Here is a 27,718-nt window from a genome sequence, read left to right as displayed (position 1 = left end):
TATAATAGTTGACAAAACCTGAGCATAATTGGAGAAACTAGGAAGAGAATGGATTTAGATTTCATTAAAAATAAATGTGCAAGTAAAAACTGGTGTTTCCAGCCAAAAAATCTCACTATATACATGTATAAACAGTCCACTAAGTACATCAAAGATCAATATAAATACTCCTTAGAGCTCAAGTCGACAACAAAATTGGCAAGGCTCCAGTTTCTAAAAATCAAAAGGTGGTTACAAGGCCTATGCCAAGCTCCTCTGCAAGTTCATCCCATACAGGAAGGAGAGTCAATAATACAAGGAATATAGCCACACCAAGAGCTGCTTTTCTCCAAGTTCCGACCTCTGTTACATCGTTCAAGCAAGGTTTCTCCGGTGTCCTCTGAACATCCAAATGATCCGAAGATTTTTTAGTTCTAAACAAGCAACTCTTATATAACATGAAATAAGATCGGAGATAAAATTACAGTCGTAATATTTCATACAGCATTGTATTTTTGTTACCTGACATATAAGAACATATAATCCCCAAGGAAGTGATAGAGGTCCACCAAGCTGATAGCAGTAAAAAACAGAGTTTAAGTGACCGATCATACAATTTGCAACACCAAGCAAAAGGGGAAAGGATTGATATGTGAAAGGCCATTAGTGACTTGACCTCAATACACACATGCAATAAGTAAAAAAGGTTCCAGGTCTGACAACCTAATACTAATTACTCCCTTCGTCTCAATTTATGTGACACTCTTTTCTTTTTAGTCAATCCCAAAAACAATTACACCTTTCTATAGTTAGAAACAACTTAACTTTAAACTCTTCATTTTACCTTTAATGAAATGATTTATAGCCGCACAAATATCTATGACTTATTTTAGACCACAAGTTTCAAAAGTCCTCATTTCATTCTTAAACTCCATGCCCAATCAAACACCTTCACATAAATTGGGACGGTCAGAGTACAGCTTAACAACAACAACAACAACCCAGTGAAATCCCACATCTTGGGGTCTGGGGAGGGTAGAATGTACGCAGACCTTACTCCTACCAAGGTAGGATGGCTGTTTCCGAGAGACCCTCGGCTCAATAGAAGCATAAAAAGGTCTGCGTACAGCTTAACAGCAAAAGAGTGACAATTGTTTTTTTGGAAGAATTGGAGAGGGGGGGGGGGGAGGGGGGGGGGGGGTTAGCAAATAGAGACGCTGGACAATGATTTATTGTAAGCTCTACCCTTTATCAAATGACAAAGGAATGCTTACCACGCCTAAACCCAGAAGTGAGTACGTTGCCAAACCAAAACCAATTAGTGAACCTTTCCCAAAGGCTCCCTGCCAAAAACAAAAGATGAATTAGACAGTCGTCATAGTTTATCTGGGACAACCAACTATCTCTTATCCAAGAAAGCTCTTCATTTTCCAAGAGGTCATAATTCTCCATTAAAAAGTCAGCAAATATTTCGGGAAACCAATTTGTCTAAGAATGCTAAAAAGTCTGAACGAGGAGCCGTAACCTGTTTTAAAATACTAGAATCACGAAGGACCCGTACGTCTATTAGACTTATCTTTTCAAGTTTTTTACTGTTCAATCATCTAATACTATGTAAACAACAGTCTACTTCAAGGTTTCTGACTTGTCATTCATTTATATTTTCTAGGATGTTGTTGACCTTTGAGATTAACCTTGACAGTACCCCAAGTTCACAAAAAGTCGATAACTAATTGATAAAGTAAAGAATGCAAAGGTCACCTGCACAGCTCTCCCACCATCAAGACATCCAACTGGAAGCATATTGAAAGCTGATGTAGTCAAACCACACCTGCAAAATGGAATTTAGAGCAAGCGTGCTAAAAACCAGCCAACAAAATTACTCACAAAAAACTCAAATTTACCAGCCAGCAATCACAAGAGGATGGATTGAAACCAATGCTCCATGCATTGTTCTGTGAAAATGAATGCACATTAGCTCAAACATTACATGAATTGAAACAAGTAGAATGAAAATATATTGTCGATTTGGAAAAATAAAATAATCCCTGGCCTTCAAGCACCTAACTGTTTAAGTTTTTCTTTTAAAAACAGCTATATTTATGTACTTCAAAGTGATAAGCCTACAGATATAGCACTGTTGACAAAGGGAATTCTCATATTATAGTAGGACAATAATTCAAATTTACATTCTGAAAATTGTTTTCCACGAACTTCATGCTTTCGCTCCCTGTAGAGGGCAACACTTACCCATAACCAAGAGTGGCTCTGCTAATAAGTCCAAGAAGCAAAGAGCCCTGAAAAAGTGTGCTAGGAACCTGAACCAAATCTCCAGTAGCAGCGGGATTGGATGACAGCAACAGGCCAACCGCAAACATGGAAGAAGACAATGCAGCACCAGCAAAGGGACCCGCAAGAGAAATGTCTACCTTTGCTTTGCGATCAGGAAGAATAGATTTGAACTGCAGGAACCAAGAGAATATCATCAATGCATATGTTTTATGCTTGATGAACTGTTGATGAATGAGGAGGAATGACAAGGTTTAATGAAGTAGATTAATCTAGCACGGATCCTTTAATGATTTCTCCCTCCATGCTAGACTCCACCATTGTCAAATCAGTTATATATGACTTTAACAAAATATGATACTTAAGAAGGGAAAGCAATAACACATTAACATTGTTTGAAGTGTTACATTCACAACATAATCAGCAAAGAGACTCCACCACCATTTCTACTTCCTTTCTCCTCTCCTCAATCGCAACCTACATTTAGAACTCTTATTCTTGTTCTCTATCACAAGCTTGAACTAAAAAATCTAAAATAACAAAAGTCCTAAATAAAGTGACCACCAAATGGTACCACCAAATGGTACAGAAAAGGAAATTGAAAATATGATTATTAACACTCCAAGAGATTAATACGCATAGACTATTGTATACTACAGCACCATCGTCGAACTCCACATGTTCTTTAAACTAGATTGTTTGGAAGAGGCTGCAGCCAGAATAAATTCTAGTTTTGCTAGCAGCATTTTTTCTTTCCGATAAGTATATTGCTAGTATCATATCTCGAACACTCTACAACAATTCTCTGTACTTAACACGTTCTGCCATCAACAGCCCCTAGGCATATGTGAAATGTAACCCCCCCCCCCCCCCCCCCCCCCCCCCCCGGCCCAAAAGAAACCCTTATTACTGCTCTGAAGAACAGTTATTAAGAACTGAACTACTGCATCTTTAATGGCCAGGCAGGGTGTTTTTTTTTTTTTTCCATAGCCCAGGGTTTAAGCTCTAACAATGAAAACAGTCATGCATAAGCACCACTCTAAATGCATATCACCAGCATGTTCCATGTTTTAACAAAACCAGGTAAATGAGAAGGTACTCATTCATGGCTCTCCTGAAAGCAAACAACACTTTGACAGCTACAAGATACTGGATCTATTTGCACAAATCTCTATCAAAATCCTCTGCGGCCAACTTTGTTTTCCACCATTGACAAGTGACAACAAACTATGCTAACCTGAGTGATTGCTCCAAAGCTTCCAAGGGTGATGTTTGGAATAAAGTAAGGAATGCTTAGTTTCACATTTCTTGGAAATGCAGCCAGAAAATGCCCAATTTCCTGCAATAAATCAATTCTTCATGTAAAATTGAATAGGGAGGAATAAGTTCTGAAGAGCAGAGATTTACGTATAATAACCAACACAGGAGAGACTAACTGCCATCTCATTTTCGCTCTACAACAACTTTTATTCTTCATTTTAAAAATAAGCTACCCTTGTAGGATTGCAATGACAAACGGGCAATGGAAAAAGGGTAAACTTTTTCCAAAAGCAAAAGAAAATGCATAGCAGCAACTTCTAGTTTTCACGCAGAGCTACAGCAATGTTAAGCCAAATGTCATTTAGAGGTACAAAATCTTAGCTTAATGTATTATAGACATACTACTGTCCCTTCTACATGTATGAGCCCAGTACTGTACAATAACACGATAATGATAGGTGTCTAATAAGATATACTCCCTCTGTTTCAATTTATGTGAACCTATTTCCTTTTTAATCCGTGACAAAATGAATGACCTCTTTCCTAATTTGGAAACAAATTCACTTTATAAAGTGATTTACAGCCACACAAATATTCAAGACTTATTTTGAATCACAAGTTTCAAAAGTCTTCACTCTTTCTTAAATGTCGTGCCCAATCAAATGGGTTCACATAAATTGAAACGGAGGGAGTAGCTAATGCTTCCTGCTGTTACTTCTGATCACTTTTGAATTTAATTTAAAATATGCCTTGGCCTTTCCTTTATATCCTAACCACAGTTAAGTTCTACCTGGTTCTGTGACCTTACTTGTTGGTTCAATATTTCAATACTATTACTTTCACTTTCAGGCCCTGCATCTGTCAAAACAATGCCTAGGTCAGCTGAATATGATTTAAATCGATTAAGGAATCTTCTGATTGGTAGGAGGAAAGGAAAAAACTATGAATATGTTTCTAAATCAATTAAGGAATCTTCTGATTGGCAAGAGGAAAGGCAAAAACTATGTAGCTCATTAGTCAGATGAAGAAAGATAAGCCTGAAATCTTTTGACAGACAAAATGAGATCAATCCCTTCATTTAGTAGTAGTTGGCAGCGATCCAACTCAATTATTTTCTAATTCTCCTGGCTTAATCATACAGATAATAACTAGTCTCTGAGTAACTGGATACCCTAGTGAGGCCATTCTGAAGACAAAGGAACCTAATAAAACCAGAAAGAGAGAAAACCCAATGTAGAAACAATGTCTAAAATAGATATTAAATGACGAGGACTGCTTAATATTTTTACTTTTTTCATATACTGCGCTGCTCATTTTGCACTCATCCGATCTTTTAGAGGTGAGGTTCAAAAGCTAATCCAATTTATACCCTTACACAATCTTACTTCAAATGAATAGCATAAATCAACCCAGTAAAGACAGAGAAAATGGAACTAAAATTACTATGCAGATGATTATAAAATTTACAGTAAAATTCTGTACTAATAATTATGGAGTGCCTTTATCTATCCATAATCAAATGTACAAAAAAGATGTTCTTTCAGCAGATATAGTCAATCCTATATAGTAAAATCAAAATTGTGTTTTTACTAGGTTAGCTATAAAACTAACTTAATTTTATTTCATTTCAGCAGGATGAAATTTGATGTTTCTATACAATGGCTAAAGCAGGGGGATGACAATACAAAAAAAATTCAGAGAATGGCAACTGCTCACAGGAGATATAATAACATAGACAGATTGGTGGTAAAGGGGGAGGAAATAACAGAACCAGCAGAAATCAAAATGGAAATAATAGAGTTCTACAAGAAACTCTATTCAGAAACTGAAGAATGGAGGCCATCTTTTGAACTTGTAGACTGTCCAAAGATTTCAACTGAAGAGAAAATATGGCTCCAAAGGCCATTTACAGAAGCAGAAGTTTTGCAAACTGTAGACCACTGTGATGGTGACAAAGCACCTAGGCCTGATGGTTTCACTATGAGTTTCTTCAAAGCATGCTGGGCAACAATAAAAGATGAACTGATGTTGACTATCCAAAACTTCCATCAGAATGAGTTTTTTGAGAAATCCCTTAATGCTACATTTATAGCTCTTATCCCCGAGAATCATGGAGCAGAGGAACTAAAAGATTTTAGACCTATAAGTCTGATTGGGGGGGTATACAAAATAATCTCTAAGTTGCTTACTGAGAGGCTGAAGACAGTGATGGATAAATTGGTGGATGTCCACCAAATGGCTTTCTTGAAAGGAAGACAAATTTTGGATGCAGCTTTGCTAGCAAATGAGCTGATGGACTCTAGGGTGAGACAGAATACTCCAGGAATTCTATGTAAACTGGATATAGAGAAGGCTTATGATCATGTAAACTGGAGATATCTCTTGAAGATTCTCAAGGATATGGGATTTGGCAACAAGTGGTTGAATTGGATTAAATTCTGCATGTCCAATGTTAAATTTTCACTTATCATCAATGGAAATACTGAAGGATTTTTTAATTCTCAAAGAGGACCGAGACAGGGAGATCCTCTCTCCCCCTTCCTCTTCATTTTAGCGATGGAGGGGCTCAATCACATGATCAAGAAAGCAAAGGCAAATGGTTGGATGAAGGGTTTCAGGGCTCTAACAAACAGAGGTCATGCCACGGAAATAACTCATCTGCTGTATGCAGATGATGCTCTGGTCTTTTGTGAAGCTGAGGTATTACAAGTCAAGCATCTGAGGGCTATTCTTACCATTTTTGAAGGTATTTCTAGGCTGCATGTAAGCTGGCACAAAAGCCATCTTTTTCCGGTGAATCAAGTTGGGAACCTACAGGAGATAGCTGAGAACTTAGGCTGCGAAGTGGGATCTCTGCCCACAAAATACCTGGGTGCTAAAAACAAAGAATTGGAAATTTGGTGTGAGGTGCTGGAGCAATGTGAAAGGAAGCTGGCTAGATGGAAGAGCCAGTATCTATCTTTGGGGGGCAGAGTGACACTGATAAAATCTGTGATGGATTGTCTCCCTTCTTACATGATGAGCCTATTCCCAGTTCCAAAAAGCATTGAAAAGAAGTTTAATCAACTGACAAGAAATTTCCTCTGGCATGGTAACAAAGGAAAGAAAGGTCATAATCTGGTGAATTGGGATGATGTGACACTTAGTAAAACTGAAGGAGGTTTGGGGATAAAGAACTTAAGTATACAGAATAACTGCCTACTACTTAAGTGGCCATGGAGGCTCTGCTTTGAAGATAGGGCCCTCTGGAAACGATTCATTGCACAGAAATATGATCTTCTAACTCAATGGACCACTTTGGAAGTTGATGGAACCTTTGGGTGTAGTGTATGGAAGACAATTAGAAGGTTGTGGCCCTTGCTAAATAGTAAAATGCACATAAAGGTGAGGAATGGACCAAAAACAGATTTTTGGAATGAAAAATTGATAGGACATACTAGTCTAAGAGAGCTGTTCCCAGACTTATACATCATAAGCCTTCAAAAGAATGCTACTGTCTTTCAATTGTGGAGCAATCAAGGGTGGAACTTGATTTTTGGAAGAGCCTTGAATGATTGGGAAATAGACAGAGTAACAAACTTGCTCCAAATTTTAGGTACCTTCCAGGGCACCTCAATTGGCCCTGATAGACCTGTCTGGGAGCTACATAACAAGGGAGATTTCACAGTAAAATCTTGTTATTGGAACATGAATAGTAATCAGTTAATACTAGCAGAATGGCCTTGGAAACTAATTTGGAAGGTCAGTTCCTCATAAGGTAGCCTGCATTACATGGTTGGTAATCAGAAGAGCATGCCTAACTCATGAAGCTTTACAAAGAAGAGGTACTCAGATTTGCTCAAGGTGTTTTATGTGTGGACGAGAAACTTGTTCCTACATTGCAAAACAGCTGTAAATATGTGGAGCATGTTCTTATGTTTACTTGGAGTGAGTTGGGTCATGCCAAAGACCACTTTTGAACTTTTGAACAGCTGGAAAGGAATTGGAAAAAGAAGATCTAAGGAGAACTGGTGGGAGAATATACCAGCATGCATCTGGTGGACACTATGGAAAGAAAGGAATGCAAGATGTTTTCATGATAATGGCAGCCGCACTCAAAAGATCAAGATGAAGTGCCTTAGTTTACTTTTTTTTTGGTGTAACCAGGATATGGTGGGGGAAGTAGAATCCTTAGTTGATTTTATAGGACATCTGTAAAGTCTAGTTTTTTTGTTGTTTTAGGGTAGTTTCGGTCTACCAAGGGATGTAAGATTATACCTCATCACCATATGATGAGTTTTTTGTGTGAATACAAAGTTACCTTTTACTCAAAAAAAAAAAAAAAAAGAGACATGTATGTAAAGTTAAGTGTGAGATCTAGAAACCCTTAGTTTACAGGACTCTTGTTTTGCCTTAAAATATATGCTCCCTCTGTCCCAATTTATGTGGCACCATTTCCTTTTTTGTCTGTCCCAAAAAGAATGTCACCTTTCTATATTTAGAAACAATTTAACTTTATGAGATGATTTACAGCCACATATTTATATAAGGCTTGTTTTGGACCACACATTTCAAAAGTCTTCCTTTCTTTCTTAAACTCCGTGCCAAGTCAAATGGTGCCACATAAATTGGGACGGAGGGAGTATTATATACTATCTAATGAAATAGACATAAAAAAAAAAAAAAAGGGCAGCCCGGTGCAATAAGCTCCCGCTATGCGCGGGGTCCAGGGAAGGGCCGGACCACAAGGGTCTATTGTACGTGAATAGATCAAAATGAATAAAGAGGATTCATATACTCGATCTTAATTAATTTGGGGTTGAGATAGATTGATTGATTCAGATAAAATTTAAGGTTGTTCGACACTATGTGGGAAGCCAATTCCCACAAAAAATCAATATTTTTATACATTATTTTCATGACTGTGCTACTTCTATATTATGAATCTGAATTTGCTTCAGCAAGGAGACATTAATAATAACTGAAGAATCTAGAATTGTGACACTTAACCATTAAGATGTCTATTACAACTCATCCATGACTAGAATAATGTACGAGGATTGGATGGGAGTATGAATCTAAATTTTATAAGTTAAATTACAAGTAGGATTCTAGTGTATATCTATGGAGGCATACGAAGACACCTATGGTTATCGGATCAAAGTTCAAGAAAGAAGTAGAACAAAGATAGATGCGACTGAGTGCTGTCAAATATGTTGAAGTTGCAAGCTCGAGCAAAATATCCTGCAGCCTATAGAGTAGCAGAGCAAGAAGTTCCAATTTCTATTTGTATTGAGTCCATTGTTTTTCCTTCTTTTGTTTCATACCAGGAAACTTTCTTTCTGAAAAACATCAAACTTCTGCCATGTTAGAGGGGAGCCTCTTAGTGATCTTGGAAGATATAAGTGGTCGGTTAACAAATAGACTCTTTCACAATGACTTGGCCTGATATTGCTTTTCCCTTGAGCATTGTAAGTCAGGTTTTGAATTTTCCATGTGATACGCATTGGATGCAATAGTCAATGTCCTTCATTATATAAAATCTATCCGAGGAAAGAATTACTCTACAAGGATAAAGGCCATGAATACATTGTTGACTATACATAACAGAGCATACTCACTTTCTGATAGACGTTCCACCGCTGGATACTGTGTTTCGATAAAAGGTAATTTGGTTTCTTGGAAGAGTGAAAAACAAAATACGTCCGGAAGGTCCAGTTCAGTATAGAACCATGGCGATACTTAGTTGCGAACATATGTGGATTAAACTATGAAGTTTGGAGAGATCTTGCGCATAGAACTTGTATATGATAGTCAGGCTACATTTCAGTATTTCACATCAAATCGAATCCAATGTTTTGTGAGATGAGCAAACACATAAAGATCAACTTCTATTTGTTAGAGAAAAGATATTCCTAGAAAAAATCGTCACTAAGTTTGTGAAGTCGAACAATTAACTTGCTGACCTATTCTGTTATTCATCAAGTCCTTCACCAATTGATGAACTGATTATATATGTAGCAGACTTGGTACATACATGTTATGGACCCACTTGAAGGGAAATATTGCTAGTTTTTGCATGTATCCGCTTGAGGAGAAGTGTTAGATAGCTAGTTTAGATTTAGTTAATGCATGCAAGAGTAACATTACAAGTAGTAACTAGTAAGTGTCGCAAATCAGATGCATACATTGTAAAATGCGCCTATTCAAGAACTTAGCAGTAAGATAGTTGTCTCAACGCGTTCTCTCAATTATTTAGACTAACCAATTTCTCATGATCAAATTGCATTTTGTGGTATACTACCCCAGCCAAATTAGTAAAGCGCATCTTCATTGTTTCATCAGGTCGTTTTCTCTTTTGCTTAGAGTAATTATGAACTCAGTTATCACAACAGCATATTTAGAATATCCATAAAAGAGTTCTTTCAGCTGAGATTGTTCTTCTCTTTTCAGCAGTATGCATACTTTATAAATTAATTATAGAGTTTCCGCTCCAAGGCCAAGAAATGTGTTTGTAGTATTTCTATCTAGTTTAATATTTCTCCACCATCCTATTTCAACTTCAAACTTCAAACTAAGAGAAACACTAAAATCAAAGCTAATTATTCTTTTCTGAATATAATCAAACCATAGTCAACCTGACTAACATAATCAATGTTGCCAAAGAAGCAAATCAAAAGCGTAAATTAGACCGTTATATTGAGAAAATTTTCATGTTCTTTTGGCCTTGGCTGATTCCTTCAATAACAGAATCCCATATAATCAACTAAAAGGATAACAAAGAAATCTTACATGAAATAACTGCACACCCAACACACCATATGCCAGAGGTAGAGCAGAATCCACAAACGGTACTAAAAGCTGCATATCTGGTGGTTCAATAGCATTTGGATCCGTAAAGTACTTAACTACCTCAGGAGGAAGGCGAGTTATCTGCTCAACAGAAATTTAAGTCGTCGAGTCAATTTTGAAAAAATAAATAGACAATTTTATGAGAAATAACGAAACAAAGTAAAAGGGAATTCTAAAGTCAAACCAAGGGGATAATGAGCACACCTGAGACGCAATTCCTAGCTCCACAGAGGAACCAATCGTGAGAAGGAACAACAGAAAAGCAATTACATATTGCCAGAGAGTTGTTGGACTTGGTTCAGAAACTTCTTTTCGCAGCATACCAAAGCTGACTCTGGGCCCACCACGCGGGTCTGGCCCCTCTGAATTAGGTTCCTCCACCATGAACAGGTTGTACTTATCACCCATAATTTCTGATAATTGACTCTGAAGTTTGGCAAAAACATCCTCCCTTTTTCCTCTAAGATTCCCAAGGAAAAGAATGCCCTCTGCAAAATCTCCAAATGGTTCTTCTCTAATCACCCAAAAAGTAGAGTAGCCAAATAACTTGTCCTTAATGATCTTCACATCACTGGGATCAACCTTTTCTGGTCCAAGAAGTTCCATCAACTTAAAAGAATCTACTTGGAAATTATTATAAGTTGATTCAATAGTGGATATTGTTGGCTGCCAAGAAAGTAAACATATTCAGTACATAGGATTCTCTTCATTTCTTTAATGTTTCTTCATATCCTGCAGCTACTCTTTATTATTTCTCATTAGACTGACGCCTCTAACGAGCTTCTTATGACTCAAAAGAGATTACTTGAACCTTATCTGACTACAATGTAATAAAGGAAAGCTATTTGACACTTTCCTTGCTATCTTAATGACCAGATAAGCTTCTTAAAGTTCATAGATATCTCAGGCCACAGCTTCTTTTTATACTAGTCACAATAATTTAGCAATCATAACTAAACAGTATATAAGGTTGAAAAGCCTTTGGTATTGCAATTTCCAAAGTAACTAGCTGTAAGATTTTCCAGTAGGCAAATTGCTATTAAGCTTTCCTATTCAAAATCAGATTTCAATCAATCAAGATGCCTCATGCATTCCTACATTGCATAGTCTTAAAAGGGCAGATTTTCAGAATTTTGCCAGGAGGTTGTTTCCAAGAACACACTGCAACAGAAGAACCTAACCACTTCAGTTTCTCAAGGATAGGAACAAAGGCAAACAGAAAATGAAGATTTCAAGCAAAATACTTGCAAATAATTTCCATGTTCCTTAGCATTCATTGTCATAAAATAATTTCCCATCCGTATAAGTAAGTCCGTAGCCAGGATAAGAGGCATATGAATATGTAGCTGGCAGAATCAGTTCTCCAACTGTAGAAGCCTATGACATAGCACTACAACCAGCAGCATGAAGAACAACATCAATAGACTACTCCCTCTGTCCCAATTTATGTGGCACACTTCAGTTTGTCCCAAAAAGAATGTCACCTTCTATAATAAAAAACAACTCACCTCTAATATTCTCCTTTTACCTTAATGAACTGATTGTCTAAGGTTTGTTTTAGACCACAAACTTTACAAGTCTTCCTTTCCTTCTAAACTATGTGCCTAGTCAAATGGTGCTACATAAATTGGGACAGAGGGAGTAATACTTATATCAGCTATCAGTTAAATACACATTCTTTCTCCTATTTTCCCCCAAAATTTCCTCCTTTCATCAACACCGAATCTAACAATGTAACAAGAAACTTGAAATTTTAGACAATAACAACTACACATCAATACCAATCTAGTTGTGTTGGGGTCAGCTATATGAATTCTTTATATCCATTTCTGCTATATTTTCATTTAAATACACAATTTTAAAACAAATTAGAGTGTTGCTTGTCTTTGTTTCACTTCCTTGAAATATCTACTAATGCACAACGTGCCCTTGATCGTTTAGTCCTTAATTAATCAACTTCAAAGAGATTTTCACTTATCCCAACACTAACATAAAAATCTCTAAAGGATACGGGGTAGAGTTATTATAAAAGAAGGTAAGGGTAAAAGATAAAATATGATTATTAAATAATAAACAAAGTCAAATGAGAAAAAAAAAATAAGGTAACAACGCAACCACACCAAATGTCCAATCGGTCATTACATAATATGGGACACAAAATGTGACTTTCCGTCGTTACATAACATGGGTTTAACGATAACATACAATAAAATTTAAGTAACAATCAAAACAAACATTGTATTTAAAATAACAATACAATAAGTAACAACAACCATCCAAACAAGGTGTAAACAAACTTAAAAACCCGAAATTTAGAGTTAGGCAGGTATTAGTAATCTATGTATTAGTTATTCCATCTTCTATCCTGCATAAAATAATACATATATTCCCTCATAACTTATAGTACATGTTTTAGTTATGCTGGATTACAAACTGGTAACCAAACACCTTACCTGGTGTGCTGAATTTTATACATAACAACTAAATTCTACCAAACATGGTAGTTTACTAGTTATGCTGGTTTTAATACATGAATAATTCACTTCCTAACCAATAACCAAACTACCCCTTAAAGCAAAAAACAAAAGAGAAACTCACACGTGAAGAAATCGACACCGGAGAATCCTCAGAATCAGTCACCTTATCGTTTCTTTCCTCAGTGTTCTCTTCAGTTACAGTTGCCAAATTGGAAGAAGAAGAAGAATCTTTTTCCAGTTTCCCATCACTATTGCTCCCATTATTATTATTATTGCTATTTCCATTTCCACCACCACCGCTACTACTACACCTAATAATTAATCTACCCAAATTGCGTTTGTACATTTTCTTCATATGGATATTTTGATTGAAATTATAACTGATTTTTGGAGGGTGAATACGGAACCTTAAGTTCATTGTACTGAAACTACAACTCGTTAAGGTTCCCATTTTGATGGAGAAAAACCAAACAGGTTGTTGATTTTGCTTGCTGTTTTATTTTATTGTAATGGTGAAAAAATGTTATTGGGAAGAGTGTTGAAGGAGAAGACCAAGTTCCAGGGCCGGTTTGGATGATTTTGAGGTTTGAGTCTGAGCGCATAACAAAAGAATATCTTCTTTCTTGATATTCTTGTTTTTTTTTTAATCGTTTTAAATATGGAAAAGTGCAATGTGGCCCTAGAGGTTTGAGATTGTTCTTTTCGGTCCATCTTTTACGTTTAATATTCTGCATGAGAAAGAATAATACACTAGATTATGTATACCTAATACTCCCCGTCTCAATTTATGTGATAGAGATAGACCTTGGAGTCTAAAGGGTTCAGGTTGAGCAGGACCAAGACGAATTACTTGGAATGTACGTTCAGTGGTGTTGAGCGTGTGAATAACGTGGAAGTGATGCTTGATACACGTGTCTTCCAGAAAAAAGAGAGTTTCAAGTATCTTGGGTCTGTTATATAAGGAAATGGAGGAATCGATGATGACGTCACACAGCGTATTGCTGCAGGTGGATGAAATTGAGGCTTGCATCCGGTGTCTTGTGTGACAAGAAGGTGCCACCAAAGCTCAAAGGCAAGTTGTATATGGTGGTGGTTAGACCAACTATGTTGTATGAGCCCGAGTGTTGGCCAGTCAAGAACTCTTATGTTCAGAAGATGAAAATTGCGGAAATGAAGATGCTGCGGTGGATGTGTTCTGTGATGGATGTGTGGGCATACAAGGAGAGATAGGATTAGAAATGAAGACATCTGGGATAAGGTGGGAGTAGCTTCAATGGAGGACAAGATGCGAGAAGCAAGACTGAGGTGGTTCGGACATGTGAAGAGGAGATGCACCGATGCCCCAGTGCGGAGGTGCGAAAGGTTGGCTATGGATGGTATCAGTAGAGGTAGAGATAGGCCGAAGAAGTATTGGGGAGAGATGATTAGACAGGACATGGCACAGTTGCACCTTACCGAGGACATGACCTTAGATAGGAGAGTGTGGAGGACATGAATTAGGGTAAAAGGTTTGCAAGTAGTAGAACGTTATCCTGCTTATCCTCTCTTACTAGTAGTTGTAGTATTTCTCCTGTAGTTCCTTATTCGTCGATTTATATTACTATCTATTGTTTCATGTTCTTCACTTAGCATATCATTATATTGTAGTTATTGTTCCTTTTTCAGACGGCTTATCATGCTTTATATAATATTTTGTTATGGCTTCTCTATTTTTCGTTATTTTCTCTGCTGACTGCTTTGAATTGCTTTCTTGAGCTGAGGGGTTATCGGAAGCAACTTCTCTATCCTCCCAAAGTAGGGGATAAGGTATGCGTACACTCTACCCTCCCCAGACCTCACTTTGTGTGATTATACTCGGTATGTTATTGTTGTAGTCAATTCCTCAAATGATCACTCAACTTAAACAAATTACCAAGTAAAGTCTTTTTTTTTTGTTCCTCACATGGTCATTCAAGTTTATACATTTATCTTACAGAGTAATAAGGACTAAAAATCACTTTAAAAATAAAAGAAAAAGGACCAAAGTAGTCCCTTAAGTTTGAATTTTCAATTAATATAGTCCTTAAGTTGAGTTGACTCTTATGTGATATGTTTGATTGGGCACAAAGTTTTTTTTTTTTTTAAAAAAAGACTTTTGAAATTTGTGATTTCAAACCAGCCATAAAGAAATGTGTGGCTATAAATTATTTCATATGCATAAAATGAAAAAGTTTAAAATTAAATTATTAGTACCAAATACTATAAAAATGTATCATTTTTTTTTAAATCTGTCTAAAAGGAAAAGGGTATCAGGGAGTAGAACTTATGTTCGATCTTTAATAGAGAACTCAACGTTACTGGTACATCTTGCCATCTCCGGCTATCATTTTTGTTTTTCGCGTTACTCAACTAAGAATCTCTGTATTATTTTGTTAACGAATAAACTTTAGAATAAGAATACATATAGTAATGGTTAGCATGAATAAGAAAAACCCAAAAAGAATATCCCACAAAGTAAGCGCTTTGTTTTAGTAAACAAAAATGAAATCTTTAATCAGAATACAAATCACTTATTTCTTCATATTGCTAGTCGCATATGCAATTTATTTTTGTTAACTAAAGAGTTAAAACTAAAACATATATGAAGAAAAACGTCTTTTAGATTCACCAAGCTTTGGATGAGAAATGAGCAATAAAATGAATGGAACAAATAAGAGTTCTTTAAATATGTAAACGTTTTGAGCTTTCTAGCAAGGCCAGCTTTCAGCTGCAAACTTTAACCTGCATCAAATAACCAGAGAGGGAAGTTCAAAGATTTTCAATATCAGATTTGCAGAAACAGCAATAAGCCAATAAGTGATGGTAAGCATAGCAACGGTTCCTTTAGCAGAGCCTTACAATATAAACACAGGCAAATATTTCAGATTTTCTACACAAGCAGATGCTCTTAAATACAGGCTATGTGCATCTCCAGATGCTATTCAATGGTCGAGCCCATATCTTTTTTTTTTTTTTTTTTTTTTTTTTTTTCCCCTCCCATTTTAGGAGGATTTATAGTGTTTCCACACTTCCCCTCCAGTGTGACTCGAACCCAGGACCTACCGGTCGTGGGTGGAGGTGCTTAACCACTGAGCCATCCCTCACTTGTCGAGCCCATATCTAGATAATAGCTGTGGAAGGTTATCCAGAAACAAGGTGAAGACGGCACCAATCAAAAACATTAGAATAAATACAAGCAATATCTTTCCGATGTAGATAGGGCTTAGAGCAGCTTGTGATTTTCTCCTTTCAGAATGTGAGTTGTCCGAAGCCTGCAAAAAAATGGAAGTCAGAGAATCAGAAAATATCGGTTTTGCTTATCATGCATGGTTTCAACTTTCAAGTTCAACTGCTTCGAGTCTTTAGCTCAACCTACATCGCATTCCAATCACACACACACACACCGCAAAAACTGTGGGGTGAGAGGCACCCAGGACCAAGAGGAAAATGAAAACAGCAGAACAACATAAAGGGACCGGTCATAAGACTTTCTTATACTCGGGAATTCTATATTACTCATGGTATTATACAAACTGATATCTGATTAGTTCACAATCTCAACCAGAGTGTTATCACTCTTCTTGTAAACACATTCATTTCTCCTCCCTCTTCCCTTTCAATCAAACAAAATGAAGAGATGCCATCATTCATCAGTCCTCATATCTATCACAAGCACAAACAGAACTCCTTTTACTCGCATCATAGAGAAAGTTAGACTGAATGCTTTTTCAATACTGAATCTGAACTATAAAAACAAATTGTACACTCTGCTTAATATCCAGTTTACACTTCCATAGGTATGAAGTGACCCCTTCTCCTCTATGTTCAATACAATCAAGATAACACAACAAAAAAAAATCTAACACTTACAAGCCTCCATATATTCGCAGAAGCTGTTGTACATCTCGAAAATAAGACATTGAATTTCTAAGAAGGTCTATACATATTGCTTTCTATCCATTAGACTACCATCTCACTAATCATCACTGCCAAAGTGGAATCTCTGTTTTCCAAAAACAACTCTCAGCATGTACTCTCCCCTTATCTAGTACCTGATGGCTGGAGACAAGTCTAAGAAAACAAAAGTATAGAAAGATCCAAATGCAAGTTATATAAGGAAAGTCTGGAAATTGGCATAAATGTTAATTTACTGATTTACAAACGGTTCACATATACAATTGATATATGTCAGTGAATTTAGGAGTAAGCTCATCACTGGCATACATCTCATTTCACTACAATTTTCAAATACAGATTTGACATACTATATGTAAACTGAAGAGGCCACAAGAGAGAAAATCTGTAAGAAAAGAGAACCATGAAATTTCCAAGTGCTAAATCAGCAAGAGTCATCAACTGAACCTTCAGTTCGCAGCTTGTAAGACAAGGAAAAGCAAATTTGGACCACAGGAATAAGAACAGCTAGACAAAATTGACAATGCACACTTCAATAGAACAGACATAAATAAACATGCATAGAGACGTACATGGGATTTGCCTAGAACATATAGATACAAATCACCAACAGAATAAAAGATATTCATATTGAATGTCCACCTTTCCTTTATTAACCATTTCCAAAATAGTATCTACTTTATCCGTGAAAAGTTTTTAGAAACACAGCAAAGTAGTACACAATCAAAATTTCATTTGAAACTCCTTTACACTATTGATCGTACTACTTTAATCTAATCTATTTCTATTAAACCAAAATAAAAAAACAACTAATAAAATGTGAACCTACAATTCTTTAACTTCCAAGACAGGTTAAACGTGGATATTCAATTTGGAACATAGAAAGAACACTAATTCATGTGAAAGGATAGGTAATTTGACTAGTGTGATCACAATCATACCGGAGGAACATATGTTGGTCGCACTGCTGCGTAGTCATCAGGCATCCCTCTGGAAAAAACTGCTGCACGAGGGTTAAAGAAAACCTCAACACTGACAATTTCCTATTTCTATGTAATTCAGGTACGAAAAACAATTAACTATCATAATAGTTTACTTGTAGTCTCAGTGGCTGGCTGCAATTTCCATCCTTTGCCATAATTCACAAGAATTGAATTGGGACCAAAAATCACAGGCACTTCCCCATCTTTGACAGCTTCAATGTAGGTTACAGGTGTGTTTGCCAAGATAGAATCAATCCTACTGCTATTGATAAATTTCAGCGCAAATTTTGCCTCTGTTCCAGCAGCAAATCGCCAAGTCTTGCCAGTACATTTGCAAATCACTTCCACAAACTACAACGCAGAAATTAAAAGATCAATTTCAATTTCCTATTATAAAAATACCCAAATTTTTTATGAAGTAAAAAATTCCCAAATTTCATTGTGCTGAATGAACTTCAAATGGGCAATAATCAACTGTATCAAAACACATAATTTCAGAAGAATTAAAGGATGATATCACTTCCAGATACTTCAAGGTGGCAATCAGAAAATGAGCAATTCCTGTCGCAATTAGAAATTACAATTTTACTTACTGGTTACAAAAATACCCAATTTCACAGTGAAGTAAATGATCAAACGGTCAATAACCGTATTAACACGATACTGTCATAAGGATCAAAAGATAATATCACTTTCATAAACCTCAAGGTAGCAATTAGAAAATGAACTATTCTTGCCAAAACAAGAAAAGGGACAATTTTAATTGCTGATTATAGTAATACCCAATTTCATAGTGAACTGAATGCTCAAACAGTCACTAATGAACTCTTAAAACCACAATTTCAGTAGGATCACAAGATAATATCAAATTCCACAAACTTTAGGGTAGTAAATAGAAAATGAACTATTCTAGTAGCAATTAGAGCAAATAATTTAAATCACTGACTACAAATATACACAATTTCACTGTGAACTAAGGGGTCGTTTGGTAGCTAGTTAGGAGGCAAGTCATTCATGTATTAAATCCTGCACAAGTAATACCATGTTTGGTAGCTGGTTAGGAGGTAATTTATTCATGTATAAAATTAATACGGTGTTGGTTTGCAATTTAGAAACCTGCATAACTATGAGACTATGTATTACTTTATGCAGGATAGAAGATAGATAACTAATACTCCCTCTGTTTCAATTTATGTGACACGTTTTCCTTTTTAATTATGATTTACAATCAGACAAATATCTAAGGCTTGTTTTGGACCACAAATTTCAAAACTCTTACTTTCTTTCTTAAACTGTGTGCCTAATCAAATGGTGCCACATAAATTGGGACAGAGGGAGTACATGAATAACTAATACATGCATAACTAATCTCTGCATAAATTGGTCAGTTGCTGAAACTGCAGGGGTAGAAAATTGGAAATTGAATTCTAAATGGCTAGTAATGAAAATACCCAAATTGATGTTGAACTGAAATCAATGTGGTGAACAACTAGCAGAAATCAAAACCATAATTACAGAAAGATCAATAAAAGATAGAAGAATTACAGAATGAGATTTTTGGTTGACTTTTGTTTCTTCTTTCTGCTCTGCCATTGAGAATGAACAGAAAGAGAAGCGGTCAACGGTCAATCTGGTGATTGAAAAGGCCCAATTATAATGGACAATTACCTTCTAATAACGGGTCGGGTAGCCCAGATAAACTTGCATTTTTTTCACCGGATTCTACTTCAAAGGTGCTGTGGTCTTTACTTTTCATTTTTTTTTTGCGCGGATTGGCCTTCTTTTGGGGTGGTCTTTAATTTTTGGCCCTCAAATTGATGGTCTTTAATTTTTGTCCTTCGCCTAATACCTCGAGGTTCTGGGTTCGAATCCTAGCTCAGTAAAAAAAAAAAAGGAATTTCGGAAGGCAGAAGTTTAGATTGGCAAGGTAGAATTTTGCCTGATAGGGCAGAGTTTGTAGACAACCTCTGCCTATTGATTTTATTTTTTATTTTTTATTTTCACCTTAGCAGGGGTTCGAACTCAGAACCTTGAGGTTTTAGGGGAAGGTCAAAAGTTAAATACTTTCATTTTGATAGACAAAAATTAAAGACCACCCCCAAATAAGGGCATTACTGCGAATTGCCCTATAATTTTTGTCCCTTAAATTGTTGGTCTTTAATTTTTTCCCTTTCCTTAAAAAAGTGGCCGAAAATACCCGAGGTTTTGAGTTCTAACCCAGCACTCAGTAAAAAAAAAAATATATATATATATATTCGCACGGCAAGGCTTCACGAAAATTATGCCTTAAGGCCTAACTTTTTTGTTTGAATAAGCTTAATTTTGTTACGAAATTGTGCCTTGCAATTTTTTTCTTTTTGACTGAGCGAGAGTTCGAACCCAAAATCTAAGGATATTTTAGGTAAACGAAAAAAATTAAAGATCAACAATTTGAGGGAAAAAAATTAAACACCATCCCAAACAAGGCCAATCGCGCAAATTGCCCAAAAATTTGTTCATATATGGGTTACTAGTTCGAGCCCAACTTAGGGCCCAAATTCAGCTCTTACAAGATCCAAGTTCACATAAAGGTGAAGAAATTGCAAAATTTGACCTTCAAATGGGTTGATCTTTAGTTTTTGTCCTTCAAATGGATTGGTCTTTAATTTTTGTCCTCCAACAATCGAATTTATACCTATCGGGGCATAAGTTTTTTTTAGTTATGTGGGCATAATTTATGGATATTACAATGTGAAAATATAAACTAATGCCTCGCGAAAAAATTATTTGCCTTGAGGGATTAAAATCAAAGACCAACACAAAACAGGGACAAAAGGGCAAATGATCCAGTGACGAAATTGCATGATTTTCCCTTCAAATGGGTTGGTCTTTAATTTTTGTCGTTCAAATGGGGGCTGGTCTTTAATATTTTTATCCTTTAGCAATCGAACTTATGCCTAGCGGAGCATAAGTTTTTTAATCATGCGGGACATAACTTTTGAAATATTATGATGTGAAAATATAAACTTATGTCCAGTGAAAAAATTATTTGTTATGAAAGACAAAATTTAAAGACTACCTCAAATTAGGACATAAGTGCCAATGCCCCATAAAGGTACTTGACAGTTGTGACTATTTTTCTCCAAACTAAGCATACACTATTATGTTATTGCAGCAATGAAACCAAGGGTGCAAAGGATTTCTTTGCATCATATACAGCCCAATTAAAAAAAAAAAAATGTTCCCGAGATACTGTTTGAAGTAAACAAATGAAAATTTATAGGCTTAAGTCATCGACAGACTCTTGAATTTGTCCGTATAATCTATTTAGACCATTCAACTGAGATTCCTACTATCTGAACCCTCCAACCCCCACAAATGTGTACCAATCACAAAATCATAACCCATCCAAAAAATAAAGGATGTGTAACTCACACGTGGATGATGTGGCAGAAGGACGAATGAAATAATGACAGGCGTCTGGGCCCAAAGTAATTAATAAATTTTTGAATTAAGAAAAAGAAAACTAATAAAAACTTATTTAATTAATAAGAAATTATTTCTGAAAAAAAAGAAGTAAAATTCTATTTTCTTACAGCCCACCCCCATCCCCACTAGAGCTGTCAATATGGGTTTGGCTCGCGAGGCTGACCCGACCCAACCCTTTATTTAAGTTGGTTGGGTTAAGATTTCTTTGACCCATATAGAAGTGAGACTCAAAAGTCCAGCTTCTCTTGGTCTGCCGGCCTCAAGGGTTGGGCTGAGGCCAACCCTTGAGACCAGAAAAGAATAATAAATTAATTAATTTTTAAAAAAAATATAAGTAAATTAAACAAAAAGATAAAAAGTGATGAGAATAAAGAATGTACTTACTACTAAGTAGTAAATAAAAAACTGGAGTAATACTTTTTAATCTTAGAATTTATATTATGTTTAATTTCTTTTAAACGTGATCTGAATTAGCGATCAAAAATAATAATTTTTATTTGTTCTCTTGAATTTTTTCTTTTATGATATGAATTTGCGTAAGAATGAGTAGTAGAAGATTTTATTTCATATTGTAAAAGTTTCATGTTCAAATTGTACCAAAAACCACTTAGAAAATATTATTTTGGAAGACGAAAAAACTTAAAGGGCTAGCACATCCTAGCTCGCGACCCGCTTAGTGCTGAGTTGGGCTGCCATTTTATTGGCCCTTTAATTAAAAGGATCAGCCCGTCCTAACCCATTTAATTTTTTGGCCCTTTAGGGCTGGGTTGAATTGGACTGAGCCCGCCCATTTTAACACCTCTAATCCCCACGCAACCCCACCCTTCTTCCCCCATCCCGCCGGCCATCTCCTGAAAAACCCAAAACTCATCTCCCATCAACAATGGCAACTTCACCTAGACCCACTAGGCCACCACCATTTCAATGGTTGGTGGTGATTCTTTCTAACATAATCGCCGCCGGCCCGACGTCCGCCACCGCAACTCCATCCCACCCAGCCCCACCCTTTATGTTTGGCTTTTTAGGGAGACAGAAGTGCTGGCAAAATTGGAATATTTATTAATAAAATGTTGACTTCTCCGTTTGAACATGAAATTAAAATCACAACCCATAAACCAAGAAAAGCGGAAAAGCATACACTGGGGTCTATCAAGAATTCAGTCAAACTTGCCTATTATAAAGACAAAATGATGGGTTAACTGGTTGCTAGCATCATCAAGAATTTGCCCTTTTTTTTCTTGATGTGTTTTGCCGACACAACTGGGCTAAAGAATGACAGTAAACAACAAGAAAGCCAGCTAACACTCAAACCCCCCTTAGCTTCACGCTCACAAGGTAACAAAAAAAAAAAAACTTCTCTTTTCCCCTCTTTTTACGCCAATAGGAAAGAATTATTGAATTTTTTTTATTTTTTTTTCATAACCGTCTTCAGGACAATATTTTTGGCTGTTTAGGGAGAGAGAAGTGTGGGCAAAATTGGAAGTTAAGAAGCAAATAAAACGGAAAGAAAAAAGCGGCGACGGGACGGCGGCGAGTGGAATCCGGTCAGATCGGGGAGGGTGGGCTGGGTTTTCAGTATTTTTTTTTTTGGGTTTGAAATGTTTTTTTAATTAGTTAAATAGTTTTAAAATAGGTTTTTTTTTTAATGATTAAAAAATTGGCATTTTACGCCCCTTCAGAAGAGCGTAATGCACACACTGTGCATTATGTTTAACCCTCTTGTTTGGATGGTTGTTCCCGTGGTTCATTATTGTACAGTATGTTGTTAGTATTGTATTATATTGTATTGATGAACATAATGTTTGGATAGACTGTATCGTTTATTGTGGTTTAATAACATTGTATTGTTTGGTTTGACTGTATGGTACTGTATAATAACTTATAAAATTACTAAAATACTCTTAACATTTAATTAGAAATTAATTTATATATATTAATAAAACTCAGGTAAAGAATAAAATATGAACTTTAAAAAGTAAGTAGATAGTGAGTGGGGGTGGTGGAGAGGTGGGTGGTGTGAGGTGGGTGGTTATGGGATGAGAGTGGGGGTAGTGGGTGGTAGGGTGGGGGTGAGTGGTTGTGGGGATGGGGGTGGGGTTGGGTGGTGGTGAGGGGTAGCGGGTGAGTGTGGTGGAAGGGGTGGGTAGTGTAAGTCGGGTGGTAGATGGGGCTAGTGTGAGGTGGGTGGTATGGGATGAGGGTGGGGGTGAGTTGTTGTGGGGTGGGGTTGGGCAGTGGTGAGGGGTAGCGGGTAGTGGTTGGGGTGGGTGGCAGAGAAGTGGGGTAGTTGGGGGTAGAGGTGGGTAGTAGGGCGGGGGTGGGGTGCGGGTGAGTGGTGGGGGTGAGTAGTAGCGTTGAGGAGGCATGTGGTGGATGGTGGATGGTGGATGGTGGATGGTGGAGGGTGGTATAATGGAGAAATGAAATACGTAACCAAGGAAAAACCACCAAATCCGTGGTTTCAAAAATTGGGACTTTTCATGGTTATATAACCATGGAATGAACCATGAGTTTACAACACCATACCACATAATTCTAAGAATAATGGAAACAAACATGGTTTCATAGAAAACCATACATTAATGAACCACGGGAAACCACCATCCAAACAGGGGGTAAGTGACACAGTAAAAGTGATTTTGGAGGGTTCAGATGGTAAGAGTCTCAGATGGGGGGTCTAAATGGATTTTACGGACAACTTCGAGGGTCTGTTGATAACTTAAGCCAAATTTATATGATAAATTAAAGTTGAGAGCGTCCAAATATCTTCACAAGTCACGTCCGTCCTCTAGAAACTAGTTATATTATTGTGTTTCATTTCAACGAACTTCTTTGTATTAGATACAATCTTCATATTCTTTAGATTATTCTGCATTTCATGTTCAAGAGATGTCCTTATTACAAGGATTTCAGTAATCATGAACTTTTCAACAAATTGAATCAAGAATTCATTGGCATAAATTAATACACATGTTACGTGTAGTACCACCGGACATAAATTTGGGATTTTCTTATAAAGGGTATTAATTTCATTTCAATGTGATTAGAAGGGAAGACGTCGCGGGTAAAGTTTGAGTATGTAAATAACTTTTTTGAACAAGTACTGATAATTTATGTTTTTTAACCTTTATAAAGTAAACAGATGTAAAGAGTTGATAAGCCATGTGATACCAAAAGAAAAGGTAAACTAGTAAATTCAACACCTTCTGACTTCAAGTGTTTTTTAACTCTTTAACATTAAGTGCCACAAAAGGACACAGAACTTATGTGTGTCACCCGCTGTCCAGCAAATTCAACTATGAATGAATTAAAGACCATCTTCTTTTTCTTACTATCACCACCCTTTATTTAAACAGACCATTTTCAGTTCAAGTGATCTCTATACATCAAAACTTCAACAACAAAAAAATGGGAAGGCCTCCTTGTTGTGACAAAATTGGTATCAAGAAAGGTCCTTGGACTCCTGAAGAAGATATCATTTTGGTCTCTTACATCCAAGAACATGGTCCTGGAAATTGGAGATCAGTCCCTACTAATACTGGTAATTTGAAATCCAGAACATTTTTTTAATAGTATTATAATTAAATTGATCATTCTACATAACACCCCCCACCCGGTTATGCGGCTCTTCCCCGCACCTTAACACAGGATGCTTTGTGTAGCGGGCTGACTTTTTTAGTATTATAATGAGCATATATAGAGTTTTTCCTTTTATTTGTTTCAACAAGATTATGTTTTTCTGTGTTAATATACATGTAAAATGAAGAAATTTCTTTGGGTTTTTAATAGGGTTGATGAGGTGCAGCAAAAGTTGTAGGCTAAGGTGGACAAATTACTTGAGGCCTGGAATCAAAAGGGGTAATTTCACTCCACATGAAGAAGGAATGATTATCCATCTTCAAGCTTTATTGGGTAACAAGTAATGTTCTTTCACCTCCATACTTAACAATTTCTTTTTGGTCTTTTAAATTCCACATTGTTTTTTGTATGGTTAAACAAGTAAAAAAAGAAATAAAAGATTTAATAAATACACCCTTCTGAATATTTTTTCCCATTTTATTCTTTGGAGTAAGATACATGCTTGGACTTAAGTTTTATACACACACACATATGATATTGTAAAGGTTTTTTACGTTGTCGGTGGTGGCGGAGGCAGAATTTTCAGTAAAGGAGCTCATTATATACTATATATTACATAAAAAAAATCGACCTCATAGTTATAGTGTAATTTTCTGGTGAAAGAGATTTGAACGAGCCCCTCTAGCTCCGCCCCTGACGGTCAAGGTAATTTCAGAGATTGGTAATTATTTTTATCAGCTTACATATTTTAAGTTTTTTATATGACTTGATATGTATTTGTACAGATGGGCAGCCATAGCTTCATATCTTCCACAAAGGACAGATAATGACATCAAAAACTATTGGAACACTCACCTAAAGAAAAAGCTCAAGAAATTCCAAACAGATTTGGGTTCACATAATTTGGCTCCTCCTGCAGATAATTCTAGCACTAATAATTTTGACCAGTTCTCATGGCAATTTAGTGGCAATAAACAAGTTTCAAAGTTATTGAACTCTCCAAATTCTTCTTCCTCTTCATTGTATGCTTCAAGTACAGAGAATATTTCAAGACTTCTAGAAGGTTGGATGAGATCTTCCCCAAATCCTTCTAGAAGAAATACCGATCATGATGAGATGTTGCATGCGACACAAAAAAAACAAGATCAAGAACTTGTTAAGAGTTGTGAAAATTCTTGGATTCAAGATGGAGGAATTAGCAATAATATTGTAACAATTCCAAAAGGGAAATCAACTTGTGAAAGCAGTGGAGTTGTCGCGGAAAAGACAAGTACTAATAGTACTTCTCCACCTCCATTCACATATCTTGAAAAGTGGCTACTGGATGAAAATGCTGGTCAAGTTGAAGAACTCATGGAACTTCCAATGATATTCACATAATAATATTTATTTCTTTAATTACGACTTATGGCTACTTTTTTTTCTTTTTTCCTTGAGTGGAGTTGTACGGGGGTTGGTTGGGGGAGGGGGAGATATGGCTACTCTTTTAAGAAAGCGTAACAGCTCATTTGTCTAGCTCCAGCCTCCATGACATCAAAATGGTATCGAGGCTCAAGTAGTGATTCAACAAAGTGACAAGATGTTAAAAGTGCCTCTTTAAGTGTCAATAGCAGAATGTTTTGTCAATTGGAGAAAGGTTTTTGGTGATATGACTGTGGACGAAGTCCGATGTGTGAATTTTTAAGTTAACATAGTTATAAATTTTATGTAACTTTTCTAAGAAGGTAAAATAAGCTCCATGATAGCTTTCTCCTCAAATCAGTCGAGTCTTGTCTAATTTGTAAATTAATTATTCAATGTTGAATGAATGCAACTTAGTTTTATGATCAAACATCATATATAGTTCTGTAATTGTATAAAAATGATTCAAAATTTTCAATGACACAAGTTTGATATTGAAATTTCGTGAATCATGAGTGTTCATTATTTGTAGTGTCAAATATTCCCTCGATAACCTTGAAAGAACAAAAGATATTTCGTGTAGATGGAGGTTGTAATTTCTTTCAGGCAGGAAATTAAAAGCTATTGAAGTAGAATATGGTAGGAAGTAATTAAGAAGGGTAGAAATGCAAGATCACTTTAAAGTCATTTAAATATAATTAATCACTTTAAATAGAATTTTTAATATCTTATTGTGTTTATAAACTATGTTCTAGACATTGGAACACTTTAAACGTATGTTCAAGTTCTATATATTAATTAACCACTTTAAACTTATGTTTAAGTTCTATGCATTAATTGTTTATGATGTTTTTACACCATATAGATAAGTTTCCTGCAATAATCGCCAAATGTTTATAACATTCGTGATGATTTGATAACTCAGATAATAATTTAATAACCTACTATGTCATGTTAAATTTCATTGATGGTGTAATATTTTGACACTATCAGCGGACAATGGATACAACTTAAAATATCATACGGCATAGCGGGAGCTTAGCGCACTGGGCTACTCCTTTTTGTTGTCCCATTTTATGTGGTATTTTTTTTTTTTAGTTTGTCCTAAAAAGAATGACATCCTTATATATTTAGAAACGAATTAGCTTTAAATATCTCATTTTACGAACTATACAAGAATTCTTCGCTTGTTTAGACAACAAATTTAAAAATTGTTTCTCTTTTTCTTAAATGGCATATCCAGTTAAATATCATCGGGACTATATGAGAGTGACAATTCTAGTCACATCTTGAGCATTGTAAACATGTAAACATAACATATAAATCATCGATTTCACAAAAGGTGGCTAGAAATTGTTAAATTTGTTAAGGAACACGAAGGTGATGGAAATTAATATCGAGTTATTATAAAGGTACAATAAATAAATTAAAAGCTACTCCGATTATATCATGAATCAATCATGAGAGTTGGGACTACTGTCTACTAGCCAAAAGTCTAGTCTTAACATTGTAGACTTA

General features: G+C 36.0%; 3 protein-coding genes across 6 annotated transcripts; 1 reads left to right on the top strand and 2 right to left on the bottom strand.

Annotated features, from left to right (window-relative positions):
- Positions 1–41: 41 nt before the first annotated feature.
- Positions 42–13,445, bottom strand: LOC132607277 (probable zinc metalloprotease EGY1, chloroplastic). 2 transcript variants are annotated; one of them, XM_060321181.1, is made up of 10 exons: positions 13,000–13,445; positions 10,564–11,025; positions 10,300–10,440; positions 3,506–3,607; positions 2,230–2,441; positions 1,884–1,934; positions 1,741–1,810; positions 1,254–1,322; positions 502–552; positions 42–379 (listed from the first exon to the last, which is right to left on the bottom strand). In XM_060321181.1, exons 1-10 carry the CDS (start codon positions 13,285–13,287, stop codon positions 221–223), a joined length of 1,605 nt encoding a protein of 534 aa, XP_060177164.1. In that variant the 5' UTR covers positions 13,288–13,445; the 3' UTR covers positions 42–220. The 2 variants fall into 2 exon arrangements, with proteins under 2 accessions (XP_060177164.1, XP_060177163.1); XM_060321180.1 differs by having other exon boundaries at positions 12,958–13,444.
- Positions 13,446–15,618: 2,173 nt separating this feature from the next.
- Positions 15,619–19,437, bottom strand: LOC132607274 (uncharacterized). 3 transcript variants are annotated; one of them, XM_060321177.1, is made up of 5 exons: positions 19,298–19,437; positions 17,866–18,103; positions 17,711–17,772; positions 15,977–16,126; positions 15,619–15,817 (listed from the first exon to the last, which is right to left on the bottom strand). In XM_060321177.1, exons 1-5 carry the CDS (start codon positions 19,343–19,345, stop codon positions 15,797–15,799), a joined length of 519 nt encoding a protein of 172 aa, XP_060177160.1. In that variant the 5' UTR covers positions 19,346–19,437; the 3' UTR covers positions 15,619–15,796. The 3 variants fall into 3 exon arrangements, with proteins under 3 accessions (XP_060177160.1, XP_060177159.1, XP_060177161.1); XM_060321176.1 differs by having other exon boundaries at positions 15,619–16,126; XM_060321178.1 differs by having other exon boundaries at positions 15,619–16,126; positions 17,711–17,769.
- Positions 19,438–24,388: 4,951 nt separating this feature from the next.
- LOC132607273 (transcription factor MYB60) lies at positions 24,389–26,657 on the top strand. The gene is made up of 3 exons (XM_060321175.1): positions 24,389–24,761; positions 25,010–25,139; positions 25,585–26,657. Exons 1-3 carry the CDS (start codon positions 24,629–24,631, stop codon positions 26,177–26,179), a joined length of 858 nt encoding a protein of 285 aa, XP_060177158.1. The 5' UTR covers positions 24,389–24,628; the 3' UTR covers positions 26,180–26,657.
- Positions 26,658–27,718: the final 1,061 nt, after the last annotated feature.

This window comes from Lycium barbarum, chromosome 8 (assembly GCF_019175385.1).
Source record: "Lycium barbarum isolate Lr01 chromosome 8, ASM1917538v2, whole genome shotgun sequence".
Lineage (NCBI taxonomy): Eukaryota > Viridiplantae > Streptophyta > Magnoliopsida > Solanales > Solanaceae > Lycium > Lycium barbarum.
This window is presented reverse-complemented; position numbering and strand designations above follow the sequence as displayed.